We start from the raw sequence: 16223 nt of genomic DNA, 5'->3' as shown, positions 1-16223 counted from the left end.
TATCATAACATCTCTTCGTGTACACAGGTGGGTCGAGTCGCAGCCTCAAGCGGATCCCATATTTCAATACCTCGGAAATTATATGCGTAAGTAATGCAATTTCATTCGTATTCTGTTGAAATTTAGCATAAACGCATAAAAGCTAGCATAAGTATGCTATCTTGTAAACGACTTGGTTCCCAAATACTGTTGAGCATCACCGTAACCGCATTCATGTCACGAAGGTGGGTTAGAACTCTGGCTCCACCAACGCAACAAAGCAGCCAACTGTGTTATAAATTTTTTTGCCCAGCCCGCAAATACAGCCTGCCTGCTTGAGCAGAGTAGTGCGCAACATCTAAAAGCAGCAGAACATGAAATATAGGTTATTAGTCCTCTTTGCACAGCAAGTGGAGCGACATCAGTTGGCGAATCTTCGTGGACAAATGTGGTTGCTCGTGGCCAAAAATATTGGCTCACGCCGCATACATGAGAAGTGCTTCGCGCACTTATGATGTCTGTCACTGTGGTGCCATACCGAAATAACCTATAAAACTCGAAGCAGTGTGCTTCTGTCATTTTATGAAAGAGGTATATAACAGGCACCTCAACAAGAACAGTAAATTGCTCTGTGTCACTATATGATCATAATTTGCGTGTAACCATGTACAGTGCATGCACATTGCCAAAACAATATGAAGGCGGCTGTGCAAGCTCCCTAGAATAATTTTTGAAGAAAAGTTTTTTCGAGCACTAGGCAAAATATCCTTACGATAACATATTACACTGACTGTTACCTTATATCGTTACAGTGCTCCCCGAAGGAGTCATACACAAGCCTTTCTTTTGGGTCGAGACAAGCCCGTGAGTATTGTTGCTATAGCAAGTAGATCGTAAGTTTAAGAGGAAGCTTTAGCTCGGACCCAACTCCGACGCTGCCTATTTAAATACATGTAAAACGCAAAAATGTTTTTCTGAGATAAGCCCTGGGCCGAGTTTAATTAAATTTCTTGCATTTCAGAGATATAGCTAAATTCTAGTGACTGTTGGAAGTGGAATTTTGATTTAGGGCCTGAATTTCTTAAAATAAGTTTTAAAAATTGGACAGGTAAAAAATATAGAAGCACGAAGTTTACAAATTAATATCTCGGCATCAAGAATAAATATCACGGTTCTGTAAACGGTATCTTTTAGATCATTCAAAGCGAACAAATCCAATATGTCAAGTTATAGGTTGCGTGAATTCCTTACGTTGTGTTCAAGGGGCCTGCAAAAGCTGTATTTTCACATTGATAGACTTTTTAATATTCATGCGCAACATTACAATTTTTTGCCGCGTTAGATGTACTATTAGCTGCAATTCACAGAATTGTGATATAATTTTTCATTGCTGACTTACAGAGTTGCAAACTTGATAGTTTCATTTCCTGAAGATTTTCGATATTTAGCAATTTTTATTAAAATATTGACGATGTAAACAAAAATTCCATACCAGCGGTCACTAGATTTTATGTTTTTCTTTTAAATTCAGCAAACCTCGTCAAATTTGGTGCAGTGGGTGCCGAGAAATACCATTTCTGTTTTTACAAGTATTTAGATAGGAGCAGCTGAGCTAAAGCTACCTTTTAAATTGACAGGTTTTGTGACAGCCCTGCTGCCATTTTCAATTATCATCTCTTAAAGGATATTTGAATAAAGAATTAGGTGTTATTAAGCCACCATAACTTCCACTTCAGCAAGCCGTCATATCAACCTTAATTTTAGACCATCGTATAAGCACTCCTACACGGCACGGTGTTCTCATTTGAGGTAACGGACATTTAAAAAGCATATACTTTTCCACTTGGGCATTTAAAATATATTGTCACCGTATACATATTCTATTACCAAAACATTTAGCCTGATTCAATGCTGTTTGGTATTTCGCTTGAAATAGTTTGTGTTTGTAAAAGTTATTAGCGAAACTATAGGACATTATCTAAGGTCGGAACGGTACGGTATTTCTCTCCCTATCACAAATTAAAGCAAGGAAATTGCATGAAATTCCCGTTGTTACTTTACGGCTTTTGAACGAAACACTCCACAGAACACGAAAACTGGCAGAAGGAATAAACAGCCACCACAAAGAGCGCTTTATGAATTTCATGTTATATTTGTAACCATTCCCCTTGTGATACTTTATTGATCGCAGTGTTCCGGCGACAACGCTTGCTAACTTTCTTTTTTTGGGATGCTATTGCTATTTATGCCTATCATCGCAACAAACCCTGAACTTGTTAGTTAGCCTTTGTGGTTAGTATTCATTCCATCTCTTCTGTCATTTTGCCTGTGTTGTTTTACCGTCAAAAGCCAGGTTGAACCAACAAGCCCAACGTGACATGCTTCTGCAATTTAGGTTACTGCCTATTATTTTAGGTCGCTATATTGTGGGTTGGACGAATCATTTTATAATTTGCTATAAAGGAGGACAACGCCAATATCTAAAATTAATGCAGTATCGTAAGGCTCTATGAGTTTAATTCAAAGCCGTGAAGAAAACAACTTTTGCGTGTTCACCCCAATCAGGTCCTTCTTTCTTTAGGCAGGGGCAGCGATGCAATCGTTGTGCTTCTTATACAACATACCTCTCGACAATCATTCGCTCATTGTCTCGATATACAGTACAAAAGTTAGTGATAGTGTTTTTTCTTCATGAAGTCATGAAGTACGGCTTACTCCAGAACTCGCTGAATCAAAGCAGCCTCGAATTATGATGCATCCTATCCAGGCGTTAGAGCGGGGAGGCGTTACCATGGTTACTTATTACAATAGGCACGCGCAAACAAAAGCGAGCTAGGCTACACGAAGTAAGTCGCATCGTTATCGTCCTAAGCCGTGCATAATTACTAGTACTATGACAGAGAGGCGCTTGCGTTGATTTTTCTATTTTTTCACCCTTGAGGCAAGCGGCATTCCGAAAGGAATTGGGTGCGTGGGCATAGAAAAAGATAAGTAGCTGCAACCAGAAGAAAATGCCGTAATAACAAGTAAAACTAATATAGTAATAACAATGAAAAGTAAGACGTTATTATGCAGTGCTGGCTAGTGTGTCGCGAAAACTTTGATTATCACAATTAGATTCTGGGTCAAGAGGAAGGGTCGGGTTTAATTGATGGGTTCAGAAGAAATCCCAGAGAAAATGCCGATACGTATTTAGCTTGCTGTTTTATACGATAAGAAGTTTTATTTTGGAAATTAATTTCTAGCGATATGTTTACGAATTCCTGTTTCTTGCTGCAATACTGCGTTTGGGGTGCTAAAACGTAAAGCTATTCCAAACTTTCCTATTCCAATTCTGCAATCACCCGTCAGCAATCTATCAAAAACTGTTTTGAACCATCCCTACATAGCCAGTCTGTCGTGTGACGTCAGGGAAACCTGGATAACTCCTAGTCTGACATGACCTATGCACACTGATTATGGATGATTCAAACAATTTATTCTGATTCGACTCCTTTTCACCTTTAACCCTCTGCTATTGGTCAAAAGGCTTCAGGCTGCACCCACTTCTCCTGCCTGTCATTCCCCCATGTCAAGAAACCGCGAAAATTCATTGTGTCGGTGTGACGTTTACTCGTTAAAGATGCACTAGTATGCCGAGCAAAACTGGATTTTTTTTTTTGGCATAGCCGGAGACTGCCATGTTCCGAAAAGAATAGAAGATGGCTGCCGCCGATCACTCAAGCGCTGGATATTACGAAACGTTCATTTGAGGGATCGCCAGTCGTTGGGGCGCAGTGGCGAGTAAGAGCGGTCGTGAGAGAGAAAATCTGGGGGCTTTTGCTCCTTGAATATATGACCCTGCCTAGGTACTACGAAGGAAGTTTCTTAGCGAGCGCGTGTTGTAGGCGTGTGTCGCTAGGCGTGCCTGCATTGCGGAGTGGAGTCGAGTTTGCTTGCCCTCGGGCGCTGGCTGCCACCGCGGTATAGTAGGTGAAGCTGCGGGCTAAGTCGTGGCGGATCGTAGCTTTCTCCCGCGTTACGGCAATGTACCCTGTAAATAACATCACAGATGTTTTTGTGGGAGCAGTACCGACCATAGTGGAGCCCGGGCCGCATATATTGAAAATCTAGAAGCCAGAGCGCCTTAGCAACCGCGGTTGAACGCAAGTGGCTGAAAGACCGCCACTGACGATGACTGACCCAGTACCGCCGCCGTAAGCGCGAGAAATTCTGTCCGACGTACCTTCAGAGGCAATGTTCTGACTGGTGTTGTAGAAGTCGCGGGGCGAGGTAGTGTTGAACTTAGCGTCACAGGTTAGCGGCTGGACGTAATTCTATTTAATCAATGCTTTTTTTTTTCGCTAATTGCAACGACGTGTCATTTTTTCGTATTATTGGCGGCGCCTCCAGGAAACCAAAGCGGCAACAACGGGGACACCAAATCTAGAACGAGGACTGGTCCAGTGGGTTGGAGCTCGCCAAAGCCTGCGCGTGCCAGGCGTGGATAAGATCGGCTGTCCGCTCTCGCGAACAGGCAATTTTTTATGCGGACACCTCCTGACACGCTTGGGCCTCCGCGGCCCCAGCCCACGTGCCGCCTTGCTTCCAGCTTTGATTCCCTCGCTAGCCCTTGGGGTGCCCTTGTATAAATCACGGGTTGCTTTTCTCGTCGCGAGGATAGATTGGATTTTTTACTAGCTCTGTTCCAGGAGGGCACATGTAACCGACAAACGGAGGCTACAAGAGAGCACCTGAGAATATAGCAAAGCAGGCGGCGCAGGAGATCCTGCGCCGCCAGCTTTGCTATGTCCGGCTTTGCTAGACCCGATCCGAACTATGTCCGGATCGGGTCTTACTCATGCGGCATCCACGAGATGGCCAAGAATGGCGGTGACCGAAGAGATACTTCGTGGAGTTCAACGAAAGGTCAGCCCTGTGGAATCCATGAAGCATTGCTGATAGACGTTCCAGATGTATGTCACGTATAGGGCAGAAAACAACAACTTTGTCCAGGTAGCACAAGCACATCAAACATTTGAACCCATGAAACAGGAAGTCCATCATTATTTCGAATGTGGCCGGTGCCTTCCAGAAGTCGGAGGGCATCACAATGGAATACTGAAGGCCGTCAGGGGTGACTAACGCGGTCTTCTCCCGGTACATGTCAACGGGAATCTGCCAGCATTCAGATCATAGGCGTACCGAGAAAAAGTAGGTTCAAGCATACAGGCAATCTGAAACGTTATTGATACGCAGCAGCGGGTAAAGGGCATTTTTTAAATTTTGTTAAAGTGACGATCATCTTTACAGAAGCACCATGTTTCATCCTTCATTTTGACGAGTGTGATGCAATAAGCGCAAGGACTACGCGAAGGCTCAATCACATCATTTACTAGCACCTTCTTTAATTGCTGTTGGATAGCTAGGCGCTTCGACACGAAACTACAATCCAGGAGCCCAGCTCGATGTGCGTCACAGTTTTAGGGGGCAGCCGAGTGAAGTCAATGGAACGTATGCGGCTCTGAGGCGGGTTACTGACTCTTCGTACACTCTTAAACAAAATTACACCCATTGGGTCGTATCTTGCGACACAACAATTACTGTCACCTGTCTTGTCCGTGTTTCCATTCTTTAACGCTGCGGTCCCGGTACTTCCAAGTCACGAACGGCATGCGCATTATCAGTATGACAGAGCATTCTCGACTGGAAAGTAACGAGCGCAGCGTTTTCAAGTAAGGAAATCCAAGCGTGACAGATGACGGTTATCGTTGGATGGAAAGATGCGAACATTTTTTTAAAGGTGTAGTGAAGGAGCAAGACAAGGCGCAGATAGCCAGTATCACACTCTAAGAAAGAGTTGCACTTTTGAGGTGTATATTTGCCCCACAACAATAATCGTCATCTGTCCTGCGCGAATTTTCTTTCTTTAAAGCTGCGAGCCCGGTACTTCCAAGTCACGAAAGGCATGCGAGTTATCAGCATGACAGAGCATTCTCGACAGGAAAGTAGCGAGCGCAGCGTTTTCAAGAAAGTAAACGTAAGCAAGACAGATGACGATTACAGTTGTGTGGCAAATATACAACCCTAAGGGTGTAAACTTTTCTTACAGTACGCACACTCTGAAAAAGTTTACACCTTTTGGTGCTTATCTTGTCCCCGAACGATAGTCCTCATCTGCTTTGGTTGCGTTTGCTCTGTTGAAAGCTCGGTGTTCACTACTTTCCTGTTGAGAATGATGTGTTACGCTGATAACGCGCAAGCCGTTCATGACTACAAAGTACCGGACTCGCAGCGTTAAAGAAATGCGGGTAAGACAGACGACGATTATTATTTGGGGACGAAGTACAACCCAAAATGGGTAAACATTTTTTAGAGTTGAGTGAATGAGAGCAGAATGGACGGAAAGAAAACTAAGGCCCAGTATAGGTGCGTGAGGGCAGTGGGCTTTGACAGTAAACAGGATGACAATGTGCTGATTGGTGATGGTCGCTCGGGCAGGGCACGTGCCGATAATAACCACTGTTTCGCCGTCGGCGACTCTTGGACGTCCGTTCAGTGCAGACCTAAGGACATTTTTAGCCGATGTCTATATTATATTAGTCTTAATTATTGTATTATATATTATATTATATACTATATTGTATTATAACATATTACATATTATATTATATTAGTTTTTACATTAGCGCTTATATTAGTCACGTGCGCCAGTGTCAGTGGATGCGCTTAGAGATATGTCATCAACCTAACTTCCAAGAGGTCGTGCATAGTGTGCAACGTCAAGCGAGGGTTTTTTCCCAAGGCCGGTAAATCAGCTCCACCTCCAGAGGCTGCGCTTTTTAGTTTTCCGATGGTGGATGGTGCTAAAAGTCAGGGAGGGAGCTTGACGCGAGGAAGTCGAACGAGACTGTTGGCTTAATGGAGAAGAGGGGACCAGGTGTAGCGAGACTCACCGCAGAGGCCGCATGGGCAGGCGACTGGTTTGGCGGTAAGGGAGGCGGACGAAAAAGATGGACGCTAGGACTAAGGGAATCCGCGAAATAATAGCGAGTCGGTGAGGTCCAATGGCAGCGGCAGTGACGAGTGGCGTGACCGATACGTCGGTATCGGATGCATATGGGCTTGTCGTCGAGGGTGCACCATTCGGATGGGTTGCGTTGTCTGGCAAAGTATTGACTGGAATGGGGTGCAGACATAGAAGTATGCTGACTTCAGGAGGGCATACTGTGCATACAGACTAAAGGCCGAAGTTCCTAAATTCTCGGTGGGAAATGGCCTAGATCAAAGAGATTGTGGCGGGGAACGGATAATGGGTCTGGGAAGGAATGGGTACAGGGTATGCATCCTTTAACTCGCGATGAGCGATGTGAGTGAGGTTCCCAAACCGAGAGGGCTGGTGCGAGAGCTCGTGGCGGGAAAACGTCGCAGCCGTATTAGCAATGTTGGTGAAGAGCTGGAAGGTTCAACGGCTTTTCCTTTGTTTCGTAGAACGGCAATCTTTGAGGATGGTTTCGATGCTGTCGACGTTGTCGAACACTGGTCAACTGAAGGCATCGTCAGCAACCCCTCTGAGTACGTTGACAAACACATCTTCCTCTGACATGGTCTGGTAGGCTTTGCGACAAAGTACAAATAGGTCGAGAATATCAGAAACGCAGGATTCAGTCGAGATCTGTACATGGATAGCAAGGGCTTTCTTCGCAGCGAGCTGAAGACCAAACGGATTGCGGAAAAGGTTACGCAGCTTATATCTGAAGAGATACCAGCTATCTATCTCTCCCTCATGAGTGTGGAAACACACCCGAAGAGTAGCGCCGAGGTAGAAAAGGATGTTGGGGAGCATAAATATGAAATCGGACCATTGGTGCTCACACATTCTTGTAAACTCAGGCAGTCGTTGTTATAAGACTGTTAATTCCAAAGAACACTTCAGGATCACGAGGTTGTGCAACCGTGACGAAGGCAGTAGCCGCAACTAGTGTAAATGATGTTCCGTCAACAGGAACCTAGGCGATTGTTGGCCGTGCAATCGCTCCGATGTTCCATGGCGGATATGGGGAACGCGAGCCTCCACTAATAATGTTACGTCAAGCATGATCAGAAAGTTATTTACAAGGCATGATTATAGTGTTAATGCAAGCGATAACAAAACTATGATCGGCTGATATCGGTACCACTTCGTCTCTTTCCCCTTTACTGCGGCCACGATCAGGCGGCACTTATCTTTGACGCGGTTGTGTAAGTTGTAAATGTGTCACCTGGCTACTGCTGACATCCAAAGGCCATGGGCCAGATCGACCCTCTCTCTCTACCTTGTGTCCGCCTATTCTTCCCCAAAGGCATCAGCCCTGCTCTCTAATGGGTTGCAGAAAATAGCGCCTCTTCTTCGTGAAAATCACTATATATCTTGTCCTGCGGCGGTCCCATATCAATATGAATAGATGAATTTTATATTTACACACTTATTATTTCGTCGTCTACAGTGACACATCCTTTTCTTAATTACAGGTCAATCAACTTCGGTGCTTTGGGCAGCATTATCGCCTACTATTTAACGCTTGGATTTGGCGCTTATGGTAAGAACAACTTCAAAACTTATACATGCGTTTAACTTGGCAATAATTCACTGGGGGTGACTGTTCCAAGAGCTATTTTAAAGCTTACTGAACGAAAGTAACACGACTTCCAGGAGGACATAACCAAGGTCCAGTAAAAAGAGGGCATTAGGTAAATGTAACGTAATTTCGTATGAAAAGAAGCTTGTTTAAATGCTAGACTACCGACTAGGTGCGAAGTAATCAAGGAACTACAAAGGGCATACGGGCACGAGCGCTGAAATGGGCACGTTTTACTTCTCATCATTGTCAGATACTAACAGGCCACATTCTTGATCAGTGTTTCTCCATCATTCATTAAACATAAATAGGCCCAAAAGGCATTATGTGGAGGGGCTGTATATGCAAACTGTATCAAGCATACTAATGTGATTAGAAACAAATTGCGCAAATAAGGATCAGACTTACTGACGTGCTTTGATGATGTGAACAGGTATTGTGCTAATATATTGTTCACTAGCTCTGAAATGACAGTAGAATTATCAGAGATAGCAACTACATTAGGTCGCAGATTACGCAGCTGTAAAATATCTGAAGAGGCGAACGGGTAGGTATCCTGTAAGTTCCACCTAATAGACGTGCTCATTTTGTCTGCTGTGGGAATTTCGCTGAAGTGACTGGGGTACGTGTTCGAAGGGGACAGCCGTCCCAGCCAATCAGCACTTCAGCAGCAGACAAAATAGGCATGTCCACTAAGTGGACACATGCACAATACCCCCCAACCCCTCGTCAACAGCGGTAGAAGAGAGATGCCTCATAAACTAGTCTTGTGCAGCGCACAACCTGGGCGCAGTTTTACGGAGGTGAAATGGCACACCTCGTGCAGCCCGACATAGGTAGCATAAAATTGAAATGGTGAAATTTTCTTTTTTTGTACCTATTACAACCAATGTTCACTTTCTTATGTAACTTTCTTATGAAGCTGTTCGACTTTGATGCACGCCCCCCCTTATGTAATGTCTTCGGGCCCTTAAGGTTGAATAAATGAAATGAAATCAGAAGACTTTCCGCAGATATGCGGGATTCTTATGAATTTTAGGTGTACGAAACTGATTATAGCAGAGAAGGTAGTGTCTATTTGACCTATCATTGCGAAGAATCTGCTTTGTGGCGGGTAACCTGATCTGTATAATTAAAGGAAAGCATAAGAGCCAGCTGCCTCATTTTTGAGGACTCGAGGCCATTTGCAAACGCCTATCTTAGTTTTAAACTAATGAAACTTTTGTGCGCAATTAGGTTAGTGTCACCAACAGAAGCGCAAAAAACAATAGTACTAAAAGAAATGCTGACGGACGATACTTAACTTTAATTTCATCGAGGCGTAGTGACTGTCAAACCGAGCACTAAATAGAAAGGGACAAAGAGCACTATTTTCAATCTATTTCTTCTATATACTGTGTTCGCGTCCTTTACACCTCGATAAGTCTGTATCAACTAGCCGTAGGTTTAGTTCAAAATTTTCTTGCACCTAATTACCAGACAGGTTCACAGAAAGGAGAGGCAACAGCACATGGGTTCATTGGTGGCTGATGGAGAACCGACAGGGCAATGAACTAGATTTAGCCGCAGGGGACACAAGTAGTGAGCAAGATCTTGTACAAGGGGGAGGAGGGTTGGAAGAACCAATAGCAGTGGGCTTGTCATCATAATCGATCACTTTGATCATCGTAATTGAACGCTCCGACTTCTTCACATTACTCTGTTGACCATTTTTTTCTTGTTCCGCTTCGAGGATGCCACGTACATTGTCGTTGCAAAGGAAAGCAACTGCTGCCCTGGAGAAGACAGCTACTGTTGTTCAAACATTGGCTACAGTAACTTCGTTCGAGGAGAGTTGACCACTGCGAGCTTCTATCTTCCTGAAAATTTCTCTCTCTCTTATTGTGCCTATAGAGGTTTCTTTCTGAATGAAAATTTATTTGTGTCGAAATATTTGGTTGAGCAAAGAGAACTATGCAGCACTACCCAGACAAGTATTTCCAATAGAGCACGTTGTTGGGCGAGTCGGTCGTACATACTTAAAGAAGGGAATTGCGCTAAAAAAGACACGGACGAGTAAGGACATGGACATACGGCGCATGCCCTTTGGCTACGCCTGATAAAGCATGCCAGCCTTTGCTGGCTAGAACCAAAATCTTAAGGCGCAGTCGTAACCAGGTAGCACGTGAACTAGCAGAGGCTTTTTACATTGATAAGTCAGGTGATGAATGCGTAAGCGATTCTAGTATCAATATGTATAAGAAAGAGAAAACGTTCTTGGCATGTGCGCTTAGGCAATGATTGAATAAGAATCTAGGTATATATATTTATGTTCTTTCTGAATAAAATCAGTCGCGAGTTTGCGCCCGTCCATGTCCTTACTCGTCCGTGTCTTTCTTAGCGCAATTCCCTTCTTTAAGAAAGTATTTCCAATTCGAAGCACGAGAATACATGATAAGCGAATAAATGTTGAATGACTTTCATTCAGGCCTGCACAGCTTGCGCGCCGCTGTTGCTCAGTACAAGTGTTCTATGTTATGGCTAGGCTGCAATTCATGACAATTCCTCCTCCCCCACTTTGCTCTACCGTGGCAAAACAACACACAAGATTTCCAATTTGCTTTCTTCTACCAGGATACTTACGATACTATTCTTTATAAGACATTACACGATCTTAAGCAAAAGTAGTTATGTGCTCTCTAGAGCCCCAAACATACTGCCACATGCCGCGGCACAGCCAGGGACTGAAGAAGAAAAAAATCGAGGTTCCCTTTGGCACCCCGCGTTGACGCTTACGCTCAGTAAACTGCTAACGCCTGGAGACTCAGCATGTATATCAACAAGGTATACGTGGAAATTTTGGTGGAGGTTGCTGGGGAAGCTCGACTTATGCAACAGACCCTACTAGGGAAGAATAAAAGCACCCCACGATTGGACCTGACTCCATTTCACCGCACATGCAGGTGAATCCGATGCCTAGACCCAGAAGTTCAAGTTGGCAACCTCCAGGGAAAATTTATGAGTGCGACCTCTGCGAACACGACATAATGGATGGCGCCAACTTACATGACGTTGCTGAACCTGCGAGTGCGAACGGCTTTTTATGGGGACACCATTCAAGACGTGGAGGATTGGCTGGCTGAGCTTACGCGCGTTGCTACGTTTAAGGAGTGGGGCAACACCAAACTCAGGAACGTCTACTTAAGCCTCGAGGATGGCGGTCGCACGTGGTTTATGAACCGTGAAAGTTCCATGTGGTCAAGGCCTTAGTTCAAGCACAAGTTACTGGAGACTAACTCCAGCCCTTGTCGGTGGGAAAAAGCGGAGCGAGCCTTTCAATGACGCGTTCACAAGTCCAACGAGAACGTCACAATGTACATGGAAGACGTGACGCGTCTTCTTCAGCGTGCCAATCTGAGCATGTCGGAAGAGAAGTAGGTGCGTCATCTTGTGAGAGATGTCAAGGAAGAACGTTTTGGAGGCCTAGTGCAGCATCCGCCAAAGGCTGTTGAGGAGGTCATTACGGAAGCTACTGCTATGGAGAAGACACTTCATCAATGGTGCGACATGTACAACCGACAAGTAAACGCTGCCTCCACTTCGGATATGCCAGTGGGCTTCGGGTGCGACTTCGCCTTCATTTCCGAGCTGATTCGCTGAGTGGTGCGCGATGAGCTGGATAAGGAACTCAGTGCGCCGTCACCTCCACTGGGCTCCTTCACCGGCGCCTAACGTAGCAAAGTACAGCAGGCGCTTGATGCATCTCTTACTAGCAGTGAAGCACCGCCTCAGCCAGGCGATATCCCGGCGCAAGATTACGCAGTAGTTTTGCTGCACTCCGCCCAAGCTTTCACACTTGCTTACATTGCTTCACCAGTCTCCTTGACATCGGCGAATGCCACTCTGTCAACTGCGCTATTGTAAGTCGATGACCGCCGGATACCCACGAGGAGGTCACAGTTTTGGTGACAACGCGAATGACGACAACTGCGGCGAAGTTGGTCAAGTGTGCCGAGAGTGCCCCTGCCGACAACTCTGACTGCGGGGTTCTTCTATCGATTAGCCCCGACCCAGGTTCCGCAAGAGGCCTCTAGACATTGCAGAACTGCTCGACCAGCAGCGCAGGTCGGGCACATGGCAGCGGCAGTCACGCTCACCCTCAGCGCAACGATATTTCCCTGTTAGTGATAGAGCCTGGAAGACGGCTCAGGGGCGGTCGCCAAGTACACGCCGGCAGGACTGACGTCAGCGACCTTCCGAAACGACACTGCTCATACCCGACGCACTGAAGACCGCCTATAGACCGTACTGCAGCACAACGAATGTACGACAACGTCAGAACCCGCTCACGCCACAAGATTTCACTAGGCATACCTGTATTGATCGACGGCACAAAAATGAGAACACCTGTACATACCGGCGCAGATTACTCGATTCTCAGTGTTACACTGGCCGGCGTTCTGAAAAAAAAAATACGTTGCTCTGGACTGGGGCGCCAGTTCGTACGGCAGGTGGCCATGTCGTCACACCGCTTGGCTTGTGCACTGCTTGAGTAGAAATTTGCGCTGCTGCTTTTCTCGCCACTTGTCTGGTTCCCGCAATTTATTTCTTGCGATGGACTTTCTACGAGAATATGGCGCCATCATTGACCTTCGCGAGCGCTGCATCACTTTCTCGACAAAGAGGCAAGCAGCACCAATCGACGCCATCGGACGCAGATCCGCACTACGCGTTTAGGACGACAGCATGCCGACACCTCCGCGAAAGGGTGTGATGGTTCCGGTCAAGTTTGACCAGCTACTAGACAGTGAAGTCATTGTAGAAAGCAGTCATTTTCTGTTGCTGACCAGATTTATTTGCACAGCACGAATGCTTGTTCAGCATTGTTATAGCCAGGCCACTGTCATCCGTACCAGCTTCACCTTTGAGCATGGGCGCATGTTTGTCGCACTGCCGTCGCCTACGCCGAACCACCTAGGCACATCGGCAAGTGTTCTCCTTCTAAACTGGGCACAGACGACGGTTCACTCAGAAGCATCGATATAAACTCCGACATTATAGAAGACCAAAACAGTGCACTGCAGGAAGTCCTGAACGAGTTCGAAGCGTGCTTTGGTCGGTGTACTAAGTGGCCCTACAGCGTAAAACTATTCCATCCTGTGTTTGTTCCAATATCCTAACGTGCAATTTAGGTAACCACCGAGGCAAGCATCGGGCGGTAACCCGCAACGTTTGAAAACCTCGACCAAACGCGCTCCTCGTTTATAGGAGGTCACATTTATTTCCTTCAGCATTGCCTGCAGAGAGCAGCATTTCATGTTCATTTGGCTTATAAGAGGCGAAGAGCACGCTCAACTGGAAAGGGTTCCGATGGGGCCGAGCCAGCACAGCGAAAGCAGATAGCCGAATGAGGAAGGTGGTGCCGGTGCCTGCGATTGGTCCGCTTTTCCTTACTTAGCTTGCTGTGGCTAGTCGAAACTTACGGTGACCTGCAACGGAAGCTTAAAAGTAACGCTAAAAGGGATGCTCAGCAAGGAAGAGTTGGCAGAGCGATGTGTTATAGGTGCGGAAAACGCTCTGTAGAGTTATCTGCACCGCAAGGACTTTACTATACGGAAAAAAATCCATGCTCCCCGGCAGCTCTTAGTAGCCAGTGCCAAAGCGATAGGCGGGCAGCCAACTCGTATTCCGGTTGCACCGGGGCACACTCCGGCTATGCAGGAAAAATTCAGCATTATTCGGCCTAATATTGCGTCTTTAAGCGTAAGGGTCTATTTGACACGGTGAGTTCTCCTGGTTTTGTGACGTCGCGTGATATGCAGGCGAACAGGACGCAGCCCGAAAATAACTCACCAGTAGTAGAGGGCTAATAGCGAAAAAGGCGTCGAATCAGAAATATTTTTCTTTCATTTGAATACTTATGCATAATCTGTGTGCAGATGTCACTTCAGATGGGGCGTTTTCGCTGTTTTGATTTCGCCGCGTGAGAGACAGGTGAAGGCGGGGGGGGGGGGGGGGGGGGGCGAAAAGATATTTGACCAATCGTGGAGGGCTTATTGCAGAATGGGAATACAAAAATTTGCAATACCTATAAGATATAGCGCTCAAGGTGGGCGAAACGCCAATCACGAGCCACCGAATCAGGACATACCACGACGCGCGCCCGTCTCACGGAAAGAACATGAGGCAATTGAAGCCCTAATCAAGGAGATGTTAGATGATGGCATCATTCAGCCTTTACATAGTCGGCGGTGCTCTCCTGTCGCTCTTGTCAAGAAAAAGACTTGCGCAGAAGACCAAATCAGTGCGCAAACGTCGCGAAAGAGCGACGTTTGCGCACATACATACATACATACATACATACATACATACATACATACATACATACATACATACATACATACATACATACACACACACATACATACATACATACATACATACATACATACATACATACATACATACATACATACATACATACATACATACATACATACATACATACATACATACATACGTGTATACATACATATACGTCTAAAGCCCTACAGCTACAGAAACATGTAAGAAATGGTATCTAAAGGAATGGCCTGGCTGAAAGATTATTTAACTGTGGTGCCAATGAAAAGAGAAGTACGTACTTCAGTTTTACTGTGGCTTGACTTACTTTAATTTACATTAGCACTGGAACCTGAGATGTCTATAATACTCACCCTGAACGCCTCTTTAATGGCGGCATTGTCGGCGACGAGTTCGCCTTGGTTGACAGTACCATTTATCTACGGATTCTGTAGAAAAATCATTTTTTAGACAACATTCTGTGGCCAAATATAAGAAAAGAAATCAATTGCGATGCGGTAAAGTAAAATAGAAATACATACACATACATGCACATACACACATACATTACATACAGATACGTGTACAGATGCGCTACTCATTTGACCACGGGATACGCAGTGACCCAGGGAGGCGGTGTATGTATGTATGTATGTATGTATGTATGTATGTATGTATGTATGTATGTATGTATGTATGTATGTATGTATACATACATACCCTGGGTCACTGGATATACCGTGGTCCAATGAGTAGCGCATCGATTATGCGGACAACACAATGCTACTAGGAGGATAAAATGTTTACAGCCACTTGGGAATATGTGTGGAAACGCAGCGACAAATCTAGGCCTTAATTTTCAATCCGAAAAAATCTGCAACTATGATCTTTAATACAGAGACGAGTAATTACGCAGTGTCAATTCAGCTGCAAGTCATACGTATAGTGGAGCAATATAAATACTTCGGCGTATACAGAAACGGAAGAAAGGCTTATTCAGGCATCTACCACGAAAATCGCAAATAAAGGGGAAGCGGAATGCAGCAATAACAACATAGAGCACTTCGGGGCGAACCCGCCGTGGTTGCTCAGTGGCTATGGTGTTGGGCTGCTGAGCACTAGGTCGCGGGATCTAAACCCGGCCACGGCGGCCGCATTTCGATTGGGGGCGAAATACGAAAACACCCGTGTACTTAGATTTAGGTGCACGTTAAAGAACCCGAGGTGGTCCAAATTACCGGAGTCCTCCACTACGGCGTGCCTCATAATCATAAAGTGGTTTTGGCACGTAAAACCCCATCATTTAATTTTTTTAACTTCGGGGCC

The 16223-nt window shown here is 45.4% G+C and overlaps 1 protein-coding gene across 2 annotated transcripts in view; it reads left to right on the top strand.

The window, feature by feature from the left end:
* The window catches only part of LOC126523450 (neprilysin-1-like), a 67932-nt gene that overhangs the window by 36193 nt on the left and 15516 nt on the right, over positions 1-16223 (top strand). The window contains exons 3-6 of one of the 2 annotated variants that reach the window (XM_055066963.2): positions 28-86; positions 792-843; positions 7450-7533; positions 8470-8537. In XM_055066963.2, coding sequence (XP_054922938.2) covers positions 28-86; positions 792-843; positions 7450-7533; positions 8470-8537 — 263 coding nt within the window. The remainder of the gene's footprint in view (positions 1-27; positions 87-791; positions 844-7449; positions 7534-8469; positions 8538-16223) is intronic. The other variant, XM_072288874.1, reaches the window with a different exon arrangement.

Source organism: Dermacentor andersoni, chromosome 6, assembly GCF_023375885.2.
Source record: "Dermacentor andersoni chromosome 6, qqDerAnde1_hic_scaffold, whole genome shotgun sequence".
Taxonomy (NCBI): Eukaryota; Metazoa; Arthropoda; class Arachnida; order Ixodida; family Ixodidae; genus Dermacentor; species Dermacentor andersoni.
This window is presented reverse-complemented; position numbering and strand designations above follow the sequence as displayed.